The 21,682-nt window shown below is 40.7% G+C and overlaps 1 protein-coding gene across 3 annotated transcripts in view; it reads left to right on the forward strand.

The window, feature by feature from the left end:
* Window positions 1-204: 204 nt before the first annotated feature.
* The window catches only part of MON2 (MON2 homolog, regulator of endosome-to-Golgi trafficking), a 111,331-nt gene continuing 89,853 nt past the window's right edge, over window positions 205-21,682 (forward strand). For 2 of the 3 annotated variants that reach the window (XM_050708237.1, XM_035544249.2), the window contains exons 1-4: window positions 261-519; window positions 16,103-16,166; window positions 19,481-19,608; window positions 20,465-20,596. In XM_050708237.1, the coding sequence (XP_050564194.1) occupies window positions 409-519; window positions 16,103-16,166; window positions 19,481-19,608; window positions 20,465-20,596 (435 nt within the window). In that variant the 5' untranslated portion in view covers window positions 261-408. Of the gene's footprint in view, window positions 520-16,102; window positions 16,167-19,480; window positions 19,609-20,464; window positions 20,597-21,682 lie in introns of all 3 variants that reach the window. The other variant, XM_050708238.1, reaches the window with a different exon arrangement.

A 21,682-nucleotide genomic window follows, 5' to 3' on the forward strand; every position in this document is an offset into this window, starting at 1 on the left:
CCTTTGCGGTGGCTGAGGTTACACGGGGAGCATTACGAAAACCGACGGTTGGCGGCTGAACATCTTTTTGCGTGTCTTTTCGGGGGACTGTGTTTGAACCAAAACACTTCGTAATTCCCTAACTCCCCGCCGGGAGCAGGCCGCAGCCCGCTGCTCTCCCCGCCCCCGGGCTGACGCGCTGCGCTGCCGGCGCCCGGCATTGTGGGAGCGGGGAGGCGGTGGCTCGGAGGAGGAGGAGGAGGAGGAGGAAGGAAAGAGGGAGGAGGGAAGGGAAGGGAAGGGGCCACGGCTGCAGGTTCCGGTGTCGGGCGCGGACGTGTCGGCCGGTGCCGCGGAACTGAAGGCGCTGCCCCGTCCCCGTCAGCAGCAGCAGCAGCAGCAGCAGCAGCGCCCGGCCCTGGCGCCGCCATGTCGGGGACCAGCAGCCCCGAAGCCGTGAAGAAGCTGCTGGAAAACATGCAGGGGGACCTGCGGGGCCTGAGCCTCGAGTGCCGCAAAAAATTCCCCCCCGTCAAGGAGGTGAGGAGCGGCCGGGCCCGCTCTGGCGCCCGCGGGCGATCGCTTCCAGGCTGGGGGCAGGGGGGGGAGACGGCTCCGGGCGAGGGGAGCGATCGCGGCGGCGGCCCCCGGAGCCCTCCTGGCGGAGCCCGGGGGATAAAGTTTGGGGCTGGCGGCCTCGCATCCTCCGGCCGGGGGCAGGCGGCTTGATGCGGGAGGGGTCCCCGGGGAAGGTGTTATCTCCGGGGGGAGGCGGGCCGGGGGGCCTGGGGGTGCCCCCTGCTGCCGCCTGCAGCCCGCGAAGCCCGGGCTTAGCTCGCTTGTTCCTCCCGCTGTCAAAATCGCTGCTCGTGTCGGCTCGCTGCCTCAGGTCTCGGTTTGCTCCGCGAGCATCCTGAGTTCAGTGGTCTTAAAGAAGAGGGTTACTTGAAAACAGAGAGAAAAAGTCTATTTTCCCCTCGTTTTATGTATACGTCTTAACCGCGTGGTTCCCTCTTCATGCAGTCAGTTCAGCTTCTTCCCAGTCAGTAGTTGGTCACTTGTCGGTTTGGAAAATGTTTTTGAAGGAAAAACACTAACACATTTACCGGGCTTATACCCCAGAAGCAGAAGGGTAACTGGGAAAACACGAAAAAACCTCTGCCAGTTTGTAAGAAAGTAATTACGTCTGTAATCTGACTTTCGCTCCAATTAAGTGATAGCGTATTTAATGTCCCATAAAGTATTACGTGCTTGAGCAGATGAATTGAAACTAAGTGACCATGCTCGCCGGGAAAGGCTCGGAGGCATACGCGCTGTAGCAGAGCATGATACTTATGGTTGTAGGTTGCAGGGGATTGCCAGTATGATTTGAGGAATAGTGTGTTGTCATACAAAGCCAAGAAATGTGGCAGTCAGTTGGACAGAGATCTGTGTGTGTTTTGGGTCAGGTTGGGGTGCCTCTTCCATGGTCTCCTGTGTGTTACTGTGCGACTCCAAATGAGTTGTTGAGTCTCTGAACAAGTTTCCCGGCTGTGATGATGTTTACTGTCTTCAAGATCTATGAAGGGGATGGGCAAGATAATTCTTAAGTTACTGTTTTTGATATTTCTTCATTATATTTGTTGTGCTGTGGGTTAGAATCGCCACTGCATGTGCAGTTCCTGGTTTGAGTTTAGCACACTTAAAATTCTTGTGCAAGTATGACTTTTGTGTTCTTGTTTACATCTCGACGGAAAATTTGATTTGCTTACTTTGTTAATGAAGTGTTTTGAATGAAGTTGTTGAGTTGCCTGGAGTTCGGGTAGGTTTCCTTTACAGAATAGTGCGGAAAGGTGTTTGCAGAGGGGGGGAGTTTGTGCCGCTGGGAGTCGTGGCCTCCTGCGGGAGGTCTGGGTGAGCAGCAGTTCCTGCAGGAGGACAGCGGCAGCAGTTGCAGGAAATGCTCCGACTTCCTCGCTTCTGGAAGCCTCCCCCCGCCTCTAAGGGAGCAAGTATCCTTCTTTCCTCTCAAATAGCAACTGCTGGACAGGTATTTTAATTACATGCATTTGTTCTACTCATGATTAGATTTGGCTAGAGCCATCAGAGGAATGGCATGCTCTTCCAGCTGATTTGGAACAGCGCCAGCTTTTTGAACTGCATTTAAACATAGGCTTTTTAAAGTAAATTTCTACTACTTACAATCTCAGCTTATACTTTCAATGTGATTAGACTGTTCTCACAACCACCACCTGCAGTGTAGTTTATGAGCTTACCTTGCAGCTAATACGTATGCTTCTGTGTAACACTGTAAAGTCCTGTCATAACTTAATTTTGGGCTAGGAGTTTTTCAATAGGTTTGAGCTCTGCTGTGGTTGCTAGTTACATTTGATAGCTACTTCATGCAGGTAGACTGCTTCTAATAGTCCTTTCAGTATCTGAGGTAATCTAAAACTTTGCTCACAGCTATTTGTTGCTGTCACCCCTTTCTGAAATCATGGGTCTACGTCATTTATTTATTTATTTATTTATATTGTTAAAATTCTGCAAAGTGAATTTAGCTGACAGTTTTGCTGCTGATAAAAGTAGTAGTGTAGTTCTCAAATCTACTTGTTGCTCAAATGATTTAGTTGAACAAATCCTTTTTTTGATCCATACTGTAAGAACTTAGAAGGTGGTATGATCAGAAAAATAGTGTCCCTTTAATTCAGTAGGGCTTTAGGTTTCACTTTTTCATGGTGCTTCTAATGCATATGTTATTAAGAACTAATGCCATATTTATTAGGTACAAAGAGACCAAAACACTATAAAGTGTTTCTTTGAACAGGCAGGTAGATGACACAGCTGAGGATCTTTATGGGATTTTGGGGCATGCCAGCAGAAAGGGGACAGCTATTGAAGTCTGTAGCATTGAGACCTTATCCTCTGTTAGAAGACTGAAGTAAGGTCTTAAACCTTGTTGGCAATGGAACATGAACTCTTCACTGTTTTCAGTGCTTTGATCTCATATTTTTCGATTACTTCTGAGACTGTGAAGTTGTGGGGTTTTTTTGTAAGTCGTATTTATGCAGAAATCATGTAGTTGTAAGTCTGATCACCTAACAGTAGCTTCTAAGGTTGATGCTGACACTGTGATAATCCATCAAGAAACCTTGAATTTATAATTTTTTTTCCCTCTCAGTGTTAAACTCATGACACAATTATGAGGAAAACTTCTTTCCTTCTAGTTAGCATATCGTTTTTAATTAAGAAATAATGGAATAATAAAGTCCATTATTATTCCACATGAATGGAATCCACACCTCATCTTTGCTCCGCGTGACAAATCATGCCCACGAGCACATCAGTTGGTCTTCCCAGGCGATGTCACTTGGTACATTGTAAAACGGGAGCTCCAGCAAGAATCCCTCGGTTTGAAATTTGTGTTGCTGGCGATATTTGGGGACTAATTGATGTAGTAGTCTTACTGTTTCTTAGGTTTGCAGCAAATAGCGATTACTACTTGATTGCACACCCTCATCTGTTCATCGCTAGGTGTTCTCATCTGCTTCTGTTGGATAGGTGCGTGAAGTCCTGCATGATACTTCCTCACATCAGCGCTGACTACAGACGTGCAGCAAGCATGAAAGTTATACACAGTGACCAAAGAGTGATTTGCTGGTTATGTCTGTCGTATGCCAAATCTGCTTATATTGGCAGATGTACAAGGAATGATGTTGCTGGAAAAAAAAAAAAAAGTATTCTTATTTTCACAGTTTATTTCCATTTCCCAGTTGTAAAAGTAGACACCAGCCTGGGATGTGATAGAAGCTGTCAGGGCGAGTGTGAATTAAGCAGTAACCTTGGAGTTTGAAATTACAGAGGCTGAAGCAGTCTTTAGTACCAGCATCAGTCATGCTCCTGTTATCTTAAGTAATCTGACATTTCTCCTAGAAAACAGAATCGTGTAGCCATTATCCTCTTGTTTTTAATACTCTGGGCTCTAAGCTTTGCTCCGTGTTAGAGCATTGCAACACTTAGCTTCTGACTCTGGACTGAAGTGTGTGGTACCCGTGTGGAGCTGGACAGACTGTTTTAACCTGTTAGTGACTGAACTTTCAGTGTCCTTTGCTGGGTGTGGGGGAAGCTGGCTTATTGGAGTTTGTGCTGTCATCCTTAGTGATTTAAGAAAGAAATTCTTTACTGTGAGGGCGGTGAGGCCCTGGCACAGGCTGCCCAGAGCAGCTGTGGGTGCCCCATCCCTGGAGGTGCTCAAGGCCAGGCTGGATGGGGCTTTGGGCAACCTGGTCTGGTGGGAGGTGTCCCTGCCCATGGCAGGGGGGTGGAGCTGGGTGGGCTTTACGGTCCCTTCCAACCCAAACCGTTCTGTGATGTACTTCATGGCTGAATTTTAAACAAAAAAAAATCTTGAGTAAAACAAGCCTTTTTAACTCAGTGATCTGGAGTAAGAATTTTGGCTTATCAGGAGATAGAAAATAGTTTAGTGTGCTGAAAAAGTTACCTACTTTTTTGTACACTGGATGAAAATACTCATCAGTAAGTTGCGTGTGAGTTAGGTAAGTGATTTCACAGGGTGAGAAACTTTAAAAATATAAGGAGAAAATATTTTTATTAAGCAGAAGTAAGTGAGCAGAAAGGGGGAAAATTTAAGCATATTAAAATTCTACTCTCTCTGAAGCCCAGATTTGTTTCAGCCATATCTAACTCCTTGATATTTAGGTAGATCCAGTCCAACCATCTAAATAGGCTTGTAGTCTCTAGGTTGACATGGGTTGGCTTGTTTGTTTAAAAGTGAACCAAGCTTTTTTTTAAAAAAATAAATAAATAAATAAATAACAAATCTGATCCAGCTCTGCAGAGTTACAGAGATGCTTGTCTTGGTGGGAAGGAAAAGGGAGGGAGCAGGCGGGCTGGGGAGAGTGGGACCGGCAGCCCGGTGGGGCAACAGCGTGCTTTGTGCTTGGTGATCCTGTAGTGGGCTGCGTGTTTTAGGGTGTTTGCTGCTGGAGTAATTTGGAGCAGTATGTCTGGAAAAGGAATAATGTTCAAGTCCCCTCGGCCTTATGTGGCTGTTGGAAGAGCAGCAGCACTTTTTTTTTTTAACCTTTGAATACTTTGGTCAGTTGAAGTGCCCTCTAGAGACTCCTGAAAGGTAGCTTTTGATATCCTTTCTCTGCTGTCTCTCTTCCAGACCTTTGTTTGAGATGGAGCAGGATTGCTCTTGTTTAACTATTTATTGAGTTTTATGCACCTTTGGCATACTGAAATATTTTGGGGACAGTGTTGTAAATAGATCTGCCGTGTCTAGGAATAATAACAGAATCCAATTTTGCAGTCTTATTTTCCTTCTTTTATTAATAAACGTACTTGCAGACAAGCAACATTAAGTTACTTGAGTGGAAATTAAAAAGGTTTGAGCAGCTTCTGAATAAAGCAAACTCTTGTTAAAATTCTTTAATTGTAGTAGAAGTGATGTGGGCTAGCTGAGCAAAGAGATTTTTTTTTTTTCCTTTCTGAGGGGCTGTCTGTTGTGTCTTGTGAACACGGCTTTAGTCCATGCAGTTCTTCCCTGTCGTCCACTCCGGCCCATCGAGATCCACGTGGCAGCTCCGTTCGCTGGGTTAAATCCGTCTGCTTCTGGAATGAAGCGCTGATAATGAGCACATCTTAGGGCTAAAACCAAAACCTTAGTTTGGAAGCCTGCCTTGGTAGGGAGTCTCTCTGATGTCACTGGGTAACTATGAAACCACATGTGTATTGCAAAATGGAAACGTGTGTTAAAAAGATGCAGAACTGTTCATTAGGTTTTAAGGTTGAAGCGATAATCAGGTTCCTAACGCAACTGTCAGGAACAGTTTAAAATAAAAACTAATGTTCAAACAGTGAAACTTACTTGTGCTGTAACGGTAACAACATTTCAGAAAGTTTGTTGAATGTAGTGCAGGACACAAGTCAGAGAAAGCTGAGGAAGAAAGCGGCATGCTGGAATGCCTTGTGATGTGGGTATTTGAGTCACTTGGCGCATTGCTAACGTTGACGGGTTTCTGAGAGCTCTGTGTTCGTGCTGGTCTTGCAGTAAAAAGGCAAGAGCCAAACTGACCAGGCAAAGAACACGTCTTTGTACATAGACCATTCCCTACAGTAGCAATGAAGTTTTTGGGTTTTGCGCTTTATTTTGCTTTTAAAATGAATTAAATAATTCTGAAGTTACAGTCTACAGGGAACCTAAACTATAGTGAGCTTTCAGGGTCGGTTAATTTTCATGTCTTCACAGTATTAGTTTGGAAAAATGCAAGCACTCTAGAGTTTTTTTTGCTCGTTTGCTTTAATGGGTATTCACTTATCTCACATTTTGAAGGTTCATTTGAAATAGAGCAAGTGATCTGTAAAATGCATGTTGTCAAAATCTGGGAGCTTGCACTCAAACATATGTCTCATGCATGTGACTGGAAGTTTTTTCTGTGGCATTCTTTGGTTGCCAGCCAGTAGCTGAGCTGATAACTTGCAACAGGTGAGTGCTGATATTTCCTACGTTTCCTCTATAATGCTTAACCTTTACCAGTTGCCGCTTTGGTTAGCTTCACGTTTGGGATCTATCAATTTTGCAATTTTTTTTCTTCAGTATTGATCTATATGCAGTAATACTTTTTCAACATAATTTTTAAAAATGTACCGCTATGTTTCTAGGGGACTGCCATCTGTTCAAATGTGTTCTGAGTTTCAATTTGTGAAAATTCTAGGTTTTGTATCATCATTTTAATCTGTGATAAGAAATACCATGTCTTCAAGAATGGCTGGCACTACGATTATAGACCCATTTCCCCCATCATATAATACCTTACAATTTAATGAATGAATACATGAGCAATATTTTCCGTGCCTCAGTCTGTCTGTAAACTTTTCAAGGTAGACTTCAGAGCAGGCGCCTAGCTGTGGGTGTCTAAGCTCCCTTCATCGACCATACAGGGTCTCTCTGTTACGGAGATACGGTCAACGGAGCGGATGGCCAGGGGATTGCTTTAGTCTGTCACCAACACATTCACGTATCTTTGCCACGTGATACATTAGTGTTTCTTGTTTAGCTTCCAGCAGCTAGTCCAGAAGAACACAGGCCTTCCGTCTGCATGCAGTTGTCTCAGATACAGAGGTCTAAGCTTAGATGACTGCATAGAGCCCCTCCTAGGGGGTCAGCTGAATTAGTCCCAGCTGAGTGCTTCTTAATTCTTGAAGCCTCTTCTTAAACCATCTCCAGTGCAGTGGAAGTCTAGATGCTTAAATTTGTGCACCTTCATCTCTGCCTACATCCTGTGGCTTCCTGAAGACTAAACAGGAAACCTTTAGCAGAAATTGGAAATACTTGGTGACTTGAGCTCTCAGCCTGAGCCCAAAATGTTAAATGTTGTTTCTTTTCACCAGGTGCCAGGCAAAGAGCCATCGCTGTCATGGGCCTGCAGTCTGTGACTAGCTGATCGAATCTCGTGTTTGTGGTGATGCCTCAGAGGTTTCCTAGTGCAATCTGTTCTGAGTGACAAGCTGAAGGCAGAATTAGTTTGAACTTCAAGTTCAAACTCCTAAACCTCTGAAGCAGGTTTTTATGTGCTGATGAGTGTTGTGACAAAAGTATATCATGAAAATTCAAGTGCTCTGTTCCAGTGATTTGTAGTCATTTGTGTTCCACTTAATGGGTCTCTCAGAAATGCATGAATGCTTGACGTGGGCACTGTCAAGATGTCTGTACACTATATATAGGTATAATATTACTGTAATTTATACTTATAATACAAAACTAAATAGGGGATAAATCCTGATTCTATATTACTGTGCAAGAGAGAAGTGTAACTTAAGAATTTGTTGCTAACTGGCTGTATTTCTTCCGTGTCACGTCTTGGTTAAGTTTTTTTCCCCCTCTGTCTACATCATTGCTGTTCAGTAATGGATTGTTGTGTGTTATTCGTTCTGATTTGTTCTATTGATTTATGTTTGATGGCTTTCCAGCTGAGGTGTATTTCGATTGTCAAATGAAAACTCTTGATACAAAATGTTGGCATTGCATTATCTTTACCTCTACGTTCATGTCAAGTGAGTTACCTCCAGAGGTATCAGCACTGAAGCAGTTTAGATAACACTGGCACCTCTCCTGGCATTCCTGATGATTAACCTTCAGGATTCTGAATTGGCTGCTGATACTGCAAGCTGACGATTTCAGAAGATTAATGGATCAGAGGAGTAACGGTTCCAGTCAAGTGAAATAGCTACTTCTAACATCAGGGCAACTAATATAGTTGCATGGAAGCTGGAGTTAAAATTTTTTGTTAATAATAATTAAAAAAAAAAAAATCTGCAATATCATATCTTGAATTGGTGGAGAAAGTGTATAGTAGAACCACCTAGTGTTCCTGTAATTGAGACTGGCACCGTCTTTGAGCAGAGTCAAGTCTAACATGAATTAGTTTGATATCTTCAACTGTAGTCCCTGTTCTTGGGGCTGGAAATGTAAACTAATTATTTCCTTCATTGAGCGTTGGTAGATCATGGTGTAGAATAAACCAGAACAATTTTATTTCCAGGTTAAGTGTGAACAGTTAAAGAAACTAATTTGTATATAAATAGGGACTGACCATCTGCTGCAATTTCTTGTCTCTAAATGTGAAATAAAGGTGATATGAACTTTAAAATGCAAAGTATAATAATTTCTTGTTTAATGAGGGCTATTTAATGATTGATACAAATCACAAATTCCAAAGTTAAAGCTGAAAAACTAGCTGCTGCTGCTTTTGTATGGAAGGTTGTGTTATAGTGAAAGTGGTTTACTGAAGTGCAGTCTTCAATTTATAGAGTGAGAAACTTGTGTGAGAATTACAGAATTAGAAGTGGTTTGAAATAATTATTGGTTTTAGTTTTACCTGCTTTCTTTCACTTCTTGTACATATATCCAGTGATAAACACATCTGAGCAGTGATTGCAGCAGGTGCACATTCTCTACAGCCTCCCATTAGTAGTTGTAGGGATTAACAAGCTCTCCCCTTAACTTTGCCATCTTCAGGCTGAACAAATGCGGCTCTCGCATCGTCTCCTTACATACTGTTCTCTACCCCTCTGACCATCTTGGTAGACCTTGACTGGACTCACCCCATCGTGTCAGTGTCTGCGTGGGGAGCCTGAAGCTGCACGTTGTACTCCAGCAACACTCTCACAAGAGCAGGAGCGAGGGGGAGACTCCATCCCTCAACCTGGTGAATACACTTGCTCATACAGCCCAACGTGCAGTTGGCCACCTTTGTGGCAAGGACTTGCTGCTGGCTCACGTTCCACTTCATTATATACCAAGACCCTGCGTCATTTTTTGCAAAGCTGGAAAATCAGTCTAGCTGGTCAGCCCCTAGCCTCTACGGCTGTGTGGGGCTGTTCTCCCGAGTGCAGGAATTTGCGTTGGCCTAGGTTGAATTTCATGAGGTTCCTACCAGCCTGGCTGGGTTCCTCGGAACAGAAACCCACCTTCCGCTATATGGGAGTGGATACCTGTCTGCAGACCCTATTCCATTACCCAGGCTGCTAATAATGACGTTAAATGGTATTAGCCCCACTGTCCCTCCTTAGTCAACCACTAGTAACTAGTTGCCAGATGGATTTCATACCACCTGTAATAACCCTTCGAGCTCAACCGTTTAGCCAGCTTTTCACTTGCTTTATTGTTCACTGTCTTTCTGATCTGACTACAAGAATACTATAGGAGATTGCATCAAAGGCTTTGCTGTAGTCACGCTATAGGGTATGTGCTGCTTTCCCATTACCCACACAGCCCGTCATCCCGTTTTATGAGGCACTTGGGTTGGTCATGCTCATGCTAAATTCCCGTTGGCTGTTCCTAGTCTCCTCGTCCTGTGTGTGCCTTGAAATGCCTTGCAGGAGGATTTGTTTCATAACCCTCCCAGGGACTGATGTGGAAGATACTGGCCCGAATGCTCTTCCTTGGCCTCCTTTGAGATGTGTGTGGTGCTTAGCTCACCCCAGTCCAAAAACCTTCCCCGGTCACCATGACCTGGTAGAGGGCGGCCTTCCAGTGACGTTGGCCCTTGGGCACGTGGGCTCCTGTGTTGAGCTGACTGAAGCACTGAGCTCACGTACTCCCAAATTGTGCCCACCTTTCCAGCGGGTGGTGTTACATTCCCAGAGGCTTTACTTGTACCTTTGATCCAAACCAGCAGAATGTGAGCAAGCTCTAGTCCAAGCATGTTAAATCATCCAATATAATAATTCCTTGTGAGAATCTTCATCAGACCAGGACTAACTTCAGCAGTTTAAATCACAGATGGAATAAACGTATATGAAAGGGAAGGGTCTGAGCAGGGATTGTACTCCTGAGGAGGCGGATAAAAACATGGAAGGAAGGTACAGTGCATTTTCACGCAGATGTGGTACACTCGAGTGCTTTCATGGGGTTGGTTTATTGTGGAGTTTTTTGTGTGTGTGTCCTTTCCAAATAATAGTTTAGCAGTGCAGTAATGGTCCAGAATGTGCTTTTGCAAAGCAAGCTGGAATAACATTGATGTGAAACTGCACTTTAGGCAGGAGAATATCTTATCTAAGCTATTGGCTATAGGGTTAGTGTTCCGGTTAGAAAGGCAAAAAATGACAGATAGGAAAAAATTGCTCTCTTTATTTCACGTAATGGCTGTGAAAGGGACCATAATAACACATATTATTCTCATCCAATCTTAGTAAAAGGTTTGCAAACAGTATGATGTAAATGCCAACACAGGCCATCTTACCTGAAAGTACTGAATGCTTTTCCTTTCAAAAGAGAGGAATCAAAAACTTGTGTGGCAAATTTTATGGCAATATTGATATCTCTGGAGACAGCAGTTTGCTCTGAGCATATAATTGAAACCTCGATGGTCATTCAGTGCACTCGTGGTGGAAATGTTGGGGTTTATAGTGTTTTGGTAAGAATACTATCCAATCAGAAGCTCATGTGAAATATATATTTAAAGTTGATTCAGTCTTTAGTAGAAATTAGTACATGCCTGGCTGTTTGCGTGGTAATATCATTTTTGGTTTTAAATAAAGAAGGTGCTGACTTCTGGCTCTAATTGGGAGACGCCAGTTTCTTCGAAGATCAGCAAGTTGACTCTTCATAAAACCTCCTAAAAATCTTTTCTGAAAACTTTTAAAGATTGCTGAAACATTAAAGACCAAGGGAAAAGGGCCGCTGATGAGAGAGAGATTCAGGATTACAATTTCTTGTTGTCTCCCTTAGGAAAAGTAGTCAACTGGAGTTGTTTCTCAGGACGGGTAGCTCGTTCACACTTACACCAGATTAAGAGCGTTGGGATCTCTGTGGAGCAGCTGAAGTGCCATCAGATCCCATCCCAGCTGGCCTGGTGGCACCTTGCTTCCCTGCCCACATGCATTGCCACTTTGCACTAGGGCTTCGACAGTGGTTTTGTTTGTGAGAAGTGAACCACCACCCTAAACAATTACGCAGTTATGAATTCAGGCGCACTGTGTGCCGTTATTCCTTATGGCCTCTCTTTTCTTGGGCTGCCAGGTAACATTATCATCGTGGTGGTAGCTATACTGGCATCTCTTGGTAACGAAGGCTGATCCACAGCAGTGAGGTTTGAGAGCTCTCAGTCCCTGAGAGATGGATTTGAGAAACTGGTGCGCTGCAGGAGCTGCTGTCACCGGGCTGTGGAGACTGGTGGCTTCCCATTTCATTCCCCATTTCAATTGCATACCCTAATTGTCCTAATGTTTAATTAGTGAGTTATAGATCTTTATATTCCATACATGTGTGATTTACATGGAGAAGCTTACATCTGGGACTTGAACGCTGCTGGTTGTTGGAAGATGCTGGTTCTGCCCGAGGCTGGGTCAAAGCTTTGCCTGGCAGTAGCTGGGCACCGGAGCAGGAGCAAACTCTGTGCCGCCCGCTTGGTGCTTCTGGCCCTGTATAAGGGCTGATGTTGCCAAAAAGCTGGAAGATTCACACCATGCATGTTTGAACTGAGGACTGAGAAATTCATGAGAAGGGGAAGAGTTCTGGATCTGAGAAACTCAAACTCTTGATTTTTGTTGATAAATCCTCTGCTTGCATTTGATTTCAGAGAATCATGGAATCATAAAGGTTGGAAAAGCCCTCCAAGATCATCTGGTCCAACCATCCCCCTACCACCAATATCACCCACTAAACCATGTCCCTAAGCACCAGGTCCAACCTTGCCTTGAACACCCCCAGGGACGGTGACTCCACCACTTCCCTGGGCAACCCATCCCAGTGCCTGACTGCTCTTTCTGAGGTGAAATGTCTCCTCATTTCCAACCTGAACCTCCCCTGGCGCAACTTGAGGCCATTCCTTCTAGTCCCGTTACTAGTGATTTCCAGGTAACCAGCAAATATGTGGCAAGTTGCAAGGAAGCGGAGCGATGGTGGGACAAGTGCTTGAGCCCAGAGGATCCCAATGGGTTTTGCTGTGAGATTATAGACTGCTTGATTAAAAGCAAATCAAAGTATGCAGAAGAGATTCATCTGAATATAGGCAATCACTGAGAATCCATCTCTGCTCCTCATTGATATTTCTCCTGCCAAAACTGAATGCTACAGTTACTGCACCAGAAACACGAAACAAAACCCAAAACACGAAACAAAACCCAACAGTGGCAAGTGGGCATTTGATTTCAGTCCATTTCAGTTATTAGGGTGGCAGAATTGGAAATCTAGTTGACTGAAGTTTTCAGGTACACTTGAGCTTTTTATGTTACGGGAATTATGTATGCATTTGCTGCTTCTTAAAGGGGTAACTGACTTGCTCATTAGACTGCTGTTAACTGTGGTGCTAACAGAAACTCTGATTATGTTACTTTTAAAGCGGTGACTTCTTAAAAAAATCATGGCTTATATTTACACGAAAGTAAATTACTGTATTTACACCAGTAAATGCACAGGTCGATGCTGGCCATCTCCCTGATTAGTGTTTTTATGGTATCCTTTTCTGATGGGGCAGTCACCCATAGAGTGCTGCAGGAATGCTCAAATTGAAGTAAATTTGTAAACATAGGACCTATTATTAATACCTATTTTCTCTTGCCAAGTTAAACTGAGGCTATCCAAGTACACTGTTGTACTGATGTGTATAGCATAGCCAGATAACAGTTTATAGTCTCATTTTTTTCTGTTGTTTATTTTTCAACTAAAGTCCTTTTTTGTAGATGTTATGTGGTTATTTTTTTACATATGTAGTAAAGTGTTTGTTTTTTTTAATAGGGTGTGTGCAGTGTAGTTAGTTTTAAACTGTAAGCAGTTTGATTTGGAATTCTAAATAGAAACTGGAAAACAAAGCATAACCCAAAAAATAACAGAAATTCCTATATACTTTGGAGAAAAACTGTCATATTCAGAGTGGTAGTAAAAGCTATGAGAGCTGTTGTTTTGGTTGTTTTGTTTTATCTTTTTTTTTTTTTTTTTAAATCTATGCTATTTTACGTGAAAGGTAACAGACAACTAAATGGGAGATGTTCTGTTGTAAATCGATTTTTTCCTTTTTTTTGTGCCATGTTTGGAGTATGTGCAGATGTTATGCGTGTGGCAAGCTCATTGTTTGATTCGGAGGGAATTTGTCAATGCTGGCAAGAAATAAATCACTTACCAGTAGATGTGATGAGGCTTACTTTGAAGATAATTGAAGTTGGACTGTGACGAATCCGTCATATTAATGAACAGGAGCAATTTGTTGTGACAAGATTTCCCCCCCCCCCCCCCCCCCCCCATTAGTTGACATTTATAACTGAAGTAGGACAGGGATTGATTTAAAACTTAGACACTTCAACACATTGAGTTAACATAATTGAAATAAATGAGAGTAGTCTTTGGCATTCCTCATTTTCATTATGTGGAAGATCTGTTTGCATCTTGCTTTGTGCTCATTTGAACATGTTGCCTGTTACTTCAGACACTGTTGATACTGTTCTATAAATATGTATGTTTTTTAAAGTAGAAACACTGTTCAGCAAAGCTTATGTAATTCCCCAGAATTTCACAGGTGTATTGAAGCGGTGGTAGGCCTGCGTACAGTCTTCCTATGTTTATGTTTGGAAACGAAGTAAATGGTGGAAATTTGAGTTCCATTTTTTAAATTTAGCTCATTTGAGAAATGCAAAATCTTAATGAAAATACTTGATTTTGAATTTACGCAGTCATCTTAGTCTGGCTTTCTGGGAAATTTTATTGGGACAGTGTTTCAATGGAGGGGGAATGTTACTGCTTGGTAGAACTACATACGGTTGCTTTCATATTTCTGCCGCCACAGATTGCTTCTCCACTTGTTTTCATACAGTGATAGCACGCTTCTCTGAACAGTGATGTAAAATCCAAGGTGTCCTGGTTTCAGTTAGGACAGAGTTAATTTTCCTCCTAGTAGCTGGTAGGGTGCTATGTTTTGGATTAGAATGAGAGGAGCACTGATAACATGCTGATGTTTTAATTGTTGCAGAGCAGTGCTTACACCAAGCCAAGGACTTTTCAGCTTCTCGCTCTGTCCTGCCAGCGGGCAGGCTAGGGATGCAGCAGGAGCTGGGAGGGGACAGACCCGGGACAGCTGACCCAAACTGGCCAAAGGGGTATTCCATACCATCTGACGTCATGCTGAACAATATATAGGGGTGGCTAGCCGGGGTGGGGGGCCGGCTGCTCGGGGATAGGCTGGGCATCGGTCAACGGGTGGTGAGCAATTGCATTGTGCATCACTTGTTTCATACACATTATTACTATTAATACTATTATTATTATTATTATTATTGTTATTATTTTTCCTGTCTTAATAAACTGTCTTTATCTCAACTCACAGACTTCACTTTCCTGTTTCTCTCCCCCATCCTGGAGAGGGAGGGGGGAGGGTGAGCGAACGGCTGTGTGGTGTTTGGCTGCCAGCTGGGCTAAACCACAACACAAGGAAGAGTGGAAAAGCTTAGTGTGTAAAGTACACAGAAACATGAAGCTGAGTTAGAAAGTGCAAGTGTGCTTTAAAATTTGACTGAAAAATATTCTCCAGAAACACGTGTACTGTCATTTGGGAAAAACGGTTGCATTTATTTTTGGTGCACAGTGTGCTCATCGAAATTTCTTTAGTTGTTTCCGGAGGTTTAAGATGTATTAATGGAATTACAAAAAATGGACAGGAGCCATTTGCAGTGTATTTTGAATTTTTTACATAAAACTTGCCAGAAATCTTAATTTTGAAAGGGAAAGAAAGCATCAGTGTTAAATTTTCAGTTTGACTTGACTGCATTAGGAAACAGGACTTAGTGATTTATGCTGGAAGGTGTTCGCGGAGGCTAAGCGGGGAGCTGCTGATACCCTATAGTGGTATGTGACCTCCTTGCTCTGCCCTTCGGTGTAGCACTGGTGCTCAGCTCCCACGTGCATCCCTCCCACCCAGGTGTCCAGCTGGGATTTCAGGTAATGCTCATGGGGAGGTCAGGGCGCTGTCGGTGTGGCATGGTGGCCAGAATTGAATATTGTTAGGAAGGCTTGTGGAAGTTGGACGTGGTGCTGCATGGGGTTAATTTGTATGGGGAATTCCGGACACAAAATGCATGGGAAGTTGGGTTTCCTTCCAAAAATGTTAGTAAGAGTGTTAGCTTGCAAACCAAAAATGCTCTTACCTGATCTGAAGAACAGTGGTAGAATTCGAGTGTAGTGTACCACATCTGATTTATTAATTGGATTTCACTGCTTAAGTCTTATGTATTAAACATTGATGCAATTACTGATATTCACAATTCCTTCAGCATTTCAACCTGATGAATGTGACAGGTTATAATGTGTCATGGTAGATGTTTGACAGGTTGAAACTGTATGAAGACTACTTGCCTTTTTTTTTTTGTTAGTGAGTTTTCTCTGCATTCCTAAGACTGGAAAATAATAGAATGAAAACAGTGTCTTCTAAAAATATCTGCCCCACAGATTATACCCCTTTCTGTACAATTCTGGAAAGGAGTTTCAATTCTACATCAGCGCTGCTTGCTGAAAACACTAGAGATTTTTTTCTCTGAGACTGTACATTTCTATTTATCTTACATGTTTATTTCTTTGCAGATACTGATGTGTGAAATCGCATCTAAACTACTTATTTTCCTTCCCCTACAGGCTGCTGAATCAGGAATAATAAAAGTGAAAACGATAGCTGCACGGAACACTGATATTTTGGCAGGTAACTATTTGCAATACAATGGGAAAAATAAACTTGGGTTACATATCAAAACATTAAAGATGAGTCTTGGTTATGTGTTATAATCCTAAATGCCTTTTAGTGTGTGCTACATCAGTGATGCTTGTTGGCACCTAGCAAAAAAATCCGGTAATGTTGAAAAATTCTACTTCTCTATCATGCTCAAGCTATATTGATGCTGAGAAAGGTCTCCATTTTCAGTGGTGGTTCTACAAAAGTAATTATCCGCTTAGAAAAATAACATGAAATTATTAGGCTTCAAATTCTCCATATCTTACTCATTGTCTACGTTCACCACAGCTGTTGTTGAGAGCTCTGTGTAGCATCCTGCAGTGTGATCCTCATCTGTGTGTTTACTGTGAGAGTCTAGCCTTTGGAGACTTGTACCTGGCAGGCAAAAATCCATCTTAATCTGAGACAAGGTCATTCAGTTTGAGATGTGCCATTGCCTTGAGGGACAGGAGAGCTGCAGCTTTGTAAGTGCTTAAAACAGTATCCCTTGACTTTCTTCAGCTGTATTAAGTAGTATGTAAATCGATGGCTTCTTACCAGTTGCTGGTAAAGCATTTGGCCAGATTTGAATACCCCTGTATGCTTGAGTGTCTACCCTAGCTGTAGTCAAAATCCTTATGAAGATAAATTATTTTAAAGGTCCAAATTAAATAGATGTAAAACTATTTCTTTCTTTTGAGGTGTGTAAATCAGATATTGTTAAGGAGGCAATTTCTAGGATTACTTGAAGTAGCAGTCCCACCCTTCAATATTTCACTTTAATGCCTCGTTTTTATTTGTTTATTTTCTTTGTTTTTCCTGCTGTCATGAATGCTGACATAAGTGGGAAAGCTATGCCAGGTAATGTCAGCTATGCATCAAAATCTATAAATGAACAAGAGAAATCTCTAGTTAGCTATTTGGGAAGTAGCAACGTTCTTTGGCATATTACTACGTACAGATCTTTACATTTTAGAAAGCTAGTTTGTGTTCATGGAAGGTTTTTTTTTTTGTTTGTTTGTTAGTTTTTAATCTTCATTTCAAAGTGCAGAAATGCAAAAGATTATTGGTTTGGGGCATGGATAGGCAGTCATTTATCTTTCGGAGGGAACACCTGGTAGTTGGTCAATTTTTGTCATTAGTTTTCATTTGTAAGGTTTAAACTAGAATGTAGTTAGCATTTGTTTCATTCATGAAAAACAAAACAAACAAAAAACCTGAACAATGACAGTAGAGAACTAACGCTGTGTCTGGTGATGTGCTTAACTTGACGGAATTCTGAGATCACTGATGTAACTTGTCTTCTCTTAGGAGAAACAAAACAAAACAAAAAAAACAGTATCAGTCTTCATTCTTGGCAGTCTGCATGTTTTTTATAGTTTATTTATGAGGATTTGAGTAATTCCAAAGAGAAGTGAGCCTGCGATTTATAGCGTGGCAGACAAATGTGAGAAATTATTTCCATGTGGCTCTGAGATGTGCTATTTTTAAGTAATTCATGCTTTTTGCTTTAGATGTTCTTTTTAAAAAATTATGATTATGATCTTTCTGATGGAATGAAGTAGTAAGTCTTACTTTCCCAAAATTTCTTTTTCGACATGGTTTGTTATGGTAGGTGTCTTTTTTAATACACTCTTGTAATTTTGGTATAGCAAAATGGAAGCACAAACAGATGTAAGAACATTTTTGTATGTTCTAAGACTGAAACTGTTGTAGCAGTTGGTACCAAACTAGATCGACCAAACATTAATTTCAGCTTTATAAAGTAAAAGTGCTTATATAGGTCCTGTTGTGAAATTGCTTCTAGTGGATTATAGGAAAAATACCAAGTTTGATTTTAAAATCTTATATTAACAATAAAAGATTTTTGGTATCTTTTTAAAAAAATTTTGCTTTCTTCTTTCTGTCAGTTTCTGACTTGGTGGCAAGTCGGAAAGTTATATGAGTAAGGAAGCTTTTGTATCCAGTCCAGTGTGAGCTTTATAAGCTCTCTCAGCTGTGTGTCGTGGGCTCTAAAGGCAGCTTAGTCCTCTTGTTCACACTAGACACTGGCAGATGCCTGAAATTACATGTCTTCATTCATGTTTATACTCACATTTTAATTGTCTTCAGTGAGGCATTTGGTGCAAGGTCAGCCTCTGTCAGCTGGACGTGAAGAGTCTGACATGACTATGGACTGCCTATGTGTCAGTATTACCTTGTGAGAGCTACTACATTATTAAAAAAAAAAAAAGAAAAAGGCATCTATTTTAGCCTATTGTTTACAAAGAAATTTGTTAGTCATGTGCTAGTACTTTGGTTTAAAGTATGATTAAAATATGTTTTTATAGTTTTTACCCTGATGTTTGTGTCATTTTTTTTTCAAGTCGATTGTAGTGATACTTAATAAAAAACCTTCATGAGAGACAAACTTCAAAGTGTTCAAAAAAAAAAAAAGAACTCGATCATCTTGCATTTTTATGTGGGAATATATGTTTTGTTTGTTTGTGGTAAGATCTGTGCTCTAAAAATGTGTTAAGTCTTCTTCATAAATGTATGTTTATTATAACACAGACTAAAACACATTGGATGACATTCAGTGTAAGAACACAATCAGTTTTCAGTTGTGAGGAAATTTTTAGCATCTGAAATGAGCAGCTGAACTCCTAATAGTTTTCATGAATGAACAACAACATATGTGGAATGTTACATTAATTGCAAATTTTTTTCTCCTTTAAAAAAAATATCCTGAAACTCGTCATTTCTCATGAAAATGCTTCATTTTAAGAAGCTGCCATTCCTCACTAAAACACCGGTTGAAGGTGTATGTATCCAGGATACAAACGTTCAAGTCTCTTTCTCCTCCTGCTTTATGCATGGCATTTTGTTCTTCCTCTTCCTTCTAAGAACTTGGTACTTCTTGTGCCATGCATTGTGTTGCTTCTGAATTTAGTTCTGAGGTGGCATAGAGCAGAAGGAAAAGGCTAACAGAAGGAGATTGGACAGAGAGAGTTTTGGGGTAGGCAGAACCTTACAAACCTTACAAAACCAAATGGATTCTAAGTGGACATTTTCAATTTGGAAAGAAAAAGTTGCTCAAAGACAGGCGAAATGTCGAGAAAGGAGAGAGAAGGTGCTTGGAATTAGAGCATTAGGGTAGTTGTGGAGGTGAGCCTTGGCAGCCGGTTGTCTTTCTTCCCTGTGGTGCAAAAGTAACTCACAAATTTCCAAGACTGGAGATTGCTTTTTGTTAATAGGTATGATTAACAAATTTTGTATTCTTCAAAGTGTTAAAAATTGACTGCTTCCGTATCTCTTTTCATAAGCGTTGAAAGAGAACAGCTCAGAGGTAGTTCAGCCTTTTCTCATGGGTTGTGGAACAAAGGAACCAAAGATCACTCAGCTTTGTCTAGCAGCCATACAAAGGCTCATGTCCCATGAAGTTGTTTCAGAGGTAAGATCAATCTTCATATAAATACGTAAATATTTCAATGTGAGAAACACAGGCCCCAAATTGATGGTGAACACTTTTTTTTTTAGGAGACTGTTTATATTACAATGAACATAGTTTGCAAATTATATTGCTCTTATAGAGTTAAAAAAATGTAATGTAAAAGAAAACCACCATTTTGACCATGAAAAAAAAAAAAGAGTGATTGGGAAAAATACTAATTTCTAGAAGGAACTCATGAGTGTTCAAAACAGCTTATTTAGTTTGTATTCTTATAGTGCAGGAACGGAACGTGTAATGGTCCTTGATAAACATCATACTTAAGATTACATCCATAAAAGTTGCTGAATGTGATAACGCTATATATTGTGTTTGTTACATATTACTTTCAAAAATAAAATAAAATGGGTGTACATTTCCTGCAACTTTAAATGTCTGTTGATATATTATGGTACCGCATATAGAGTGTGGTAGGAAGTTGGTGAAAATAATAACGAAATATATCTTTGATTCTGCTTGCATAGTATAAAATTATACTGATATTTCTCTGATATGAATGAATTTTGAGGGTAAAGTGTCTTCATACTGTCTCTTTAATGTTTCCAAATAGACAATGAAGTATCCATTTTACTTTGGACTAAAAATTAAGAGATTTCTGCTGTCAATTAAAAATATATGTTTTGTGAAGACTGTAACAATGAATTTAGCTTTATATTCTGAAAGTAGTTCTGCGGTATAGACAAGCAGGCAAATTGAGTTATGATACGCAGTTACAAGAGTGCTATTCTTACATGTGTACACATGATATAAATAGTATATAAACATCTTAATTATTGGCACAAAATATTTTTTCTTGTAGGCTGCAGCAGGAAACATTATTAATATGCTTTGGCAACTGATGGAAAATAGTCTTGAAGAACTTAAATTGCTTCAGACAGTTCTTGTACTTTTAACAACAAATACAGTTGTGCACGATGAAGCACTGTCCAAGGTAAGAATTTGTTACTGCCAATTAGAGTACTTATATCCAAGAGGGGAAAAAAAGGGAGAAATTCTACATAGGAAGCTTTTGAAAATAATGGAAGAAGAGGGGATATCTTGATTCTGTTGTATCTATTGGCTTTATGTTTAGACTCTGAAACAGAATTTCTTCTAGCTTCCTTTTTAGTCTGTTTTTTAATTCCTCCACAACAATAAATTCCTGACCTAATGGGGACTTTAAATAAAAAAACACTGGACTAGTGCTTATTCTTCTGATCTACTAAATTAGTCTTTTCTCTTTGTGAAATCAGAGCACATAGCACAGTGTAAGGTGGCACTACTACAGCAAATATTAGAAGCTGCCCCCCCACTCTGACCTGAATCTCTTACCTAAGTAGTCCAGTTATTGCTCTTTCAGTCTGAACTGAAATAACATTATGAAAATTTTAAACATACACAGTTTCAGATGTTATGTTACAACTAAGACAAAAAATAAGTGTACTTATCATTTTAATCTTAAATTACATGACGAGGAACAACACCATTTTCCCATCTGTGAATTGTAAAGTTCTGTTTAAGTTCTTTTTCTAGACTACATTTTATTTGTTTTCTCTCCAACATAAGGTAGATTTTTTTAAAAACAAATCATTGTGAATTACTGTCTTTGTTATGCTCTGCATTCAGTGTGTCAGTTTAATATAAGAGGGTTTTTTGAGAGAATAGAATTCAAGAATATTTTTAAGGTGTTATGTTCTGATGGAGTGATTTCAGTTTTTCTTTGCTTCAAGTTTTAGAGAAATAACTACCCAGGTTGTTAAATGTGTAGATGTTAAAAGAATTATTAATTTACTTAAACAAGGAAAAGAAAAACATGAAAAGAGAACAAAGCCAGGTTATAAAGTTCTGGTGAACACAGGATGATAATGGAAAATTTAAAAAAATGTGTAAATGAAAAAATAGAAATTAAATAGAAAAATAGAAACTAAATAGAAACTTGGTGAGAATTGAAGGATTTGTCAGTCAGTTCATTTTAACTTGAGTATGCAAACTATGTCAGGCTCTTCATCACCATCTTGTTTCTTTTGTTCCAAATGAT

This window comes from Cygnus atratus, chromosome 1 (genome assembly GCF_013377495.2).
Source record: "Cygnus atratus isolate AKBS03 ecotype Queensland, Australia chromosome 1, CAtr_DNAZoo_HiC_assembly, whole genome shotgun sequence".
Classification (NCBI taxonomy): Eukaryota; Metazoa; Chordata; class Aves; order Anseriformes; family Anatidae; genus Cygnus; species Cygnus atratus.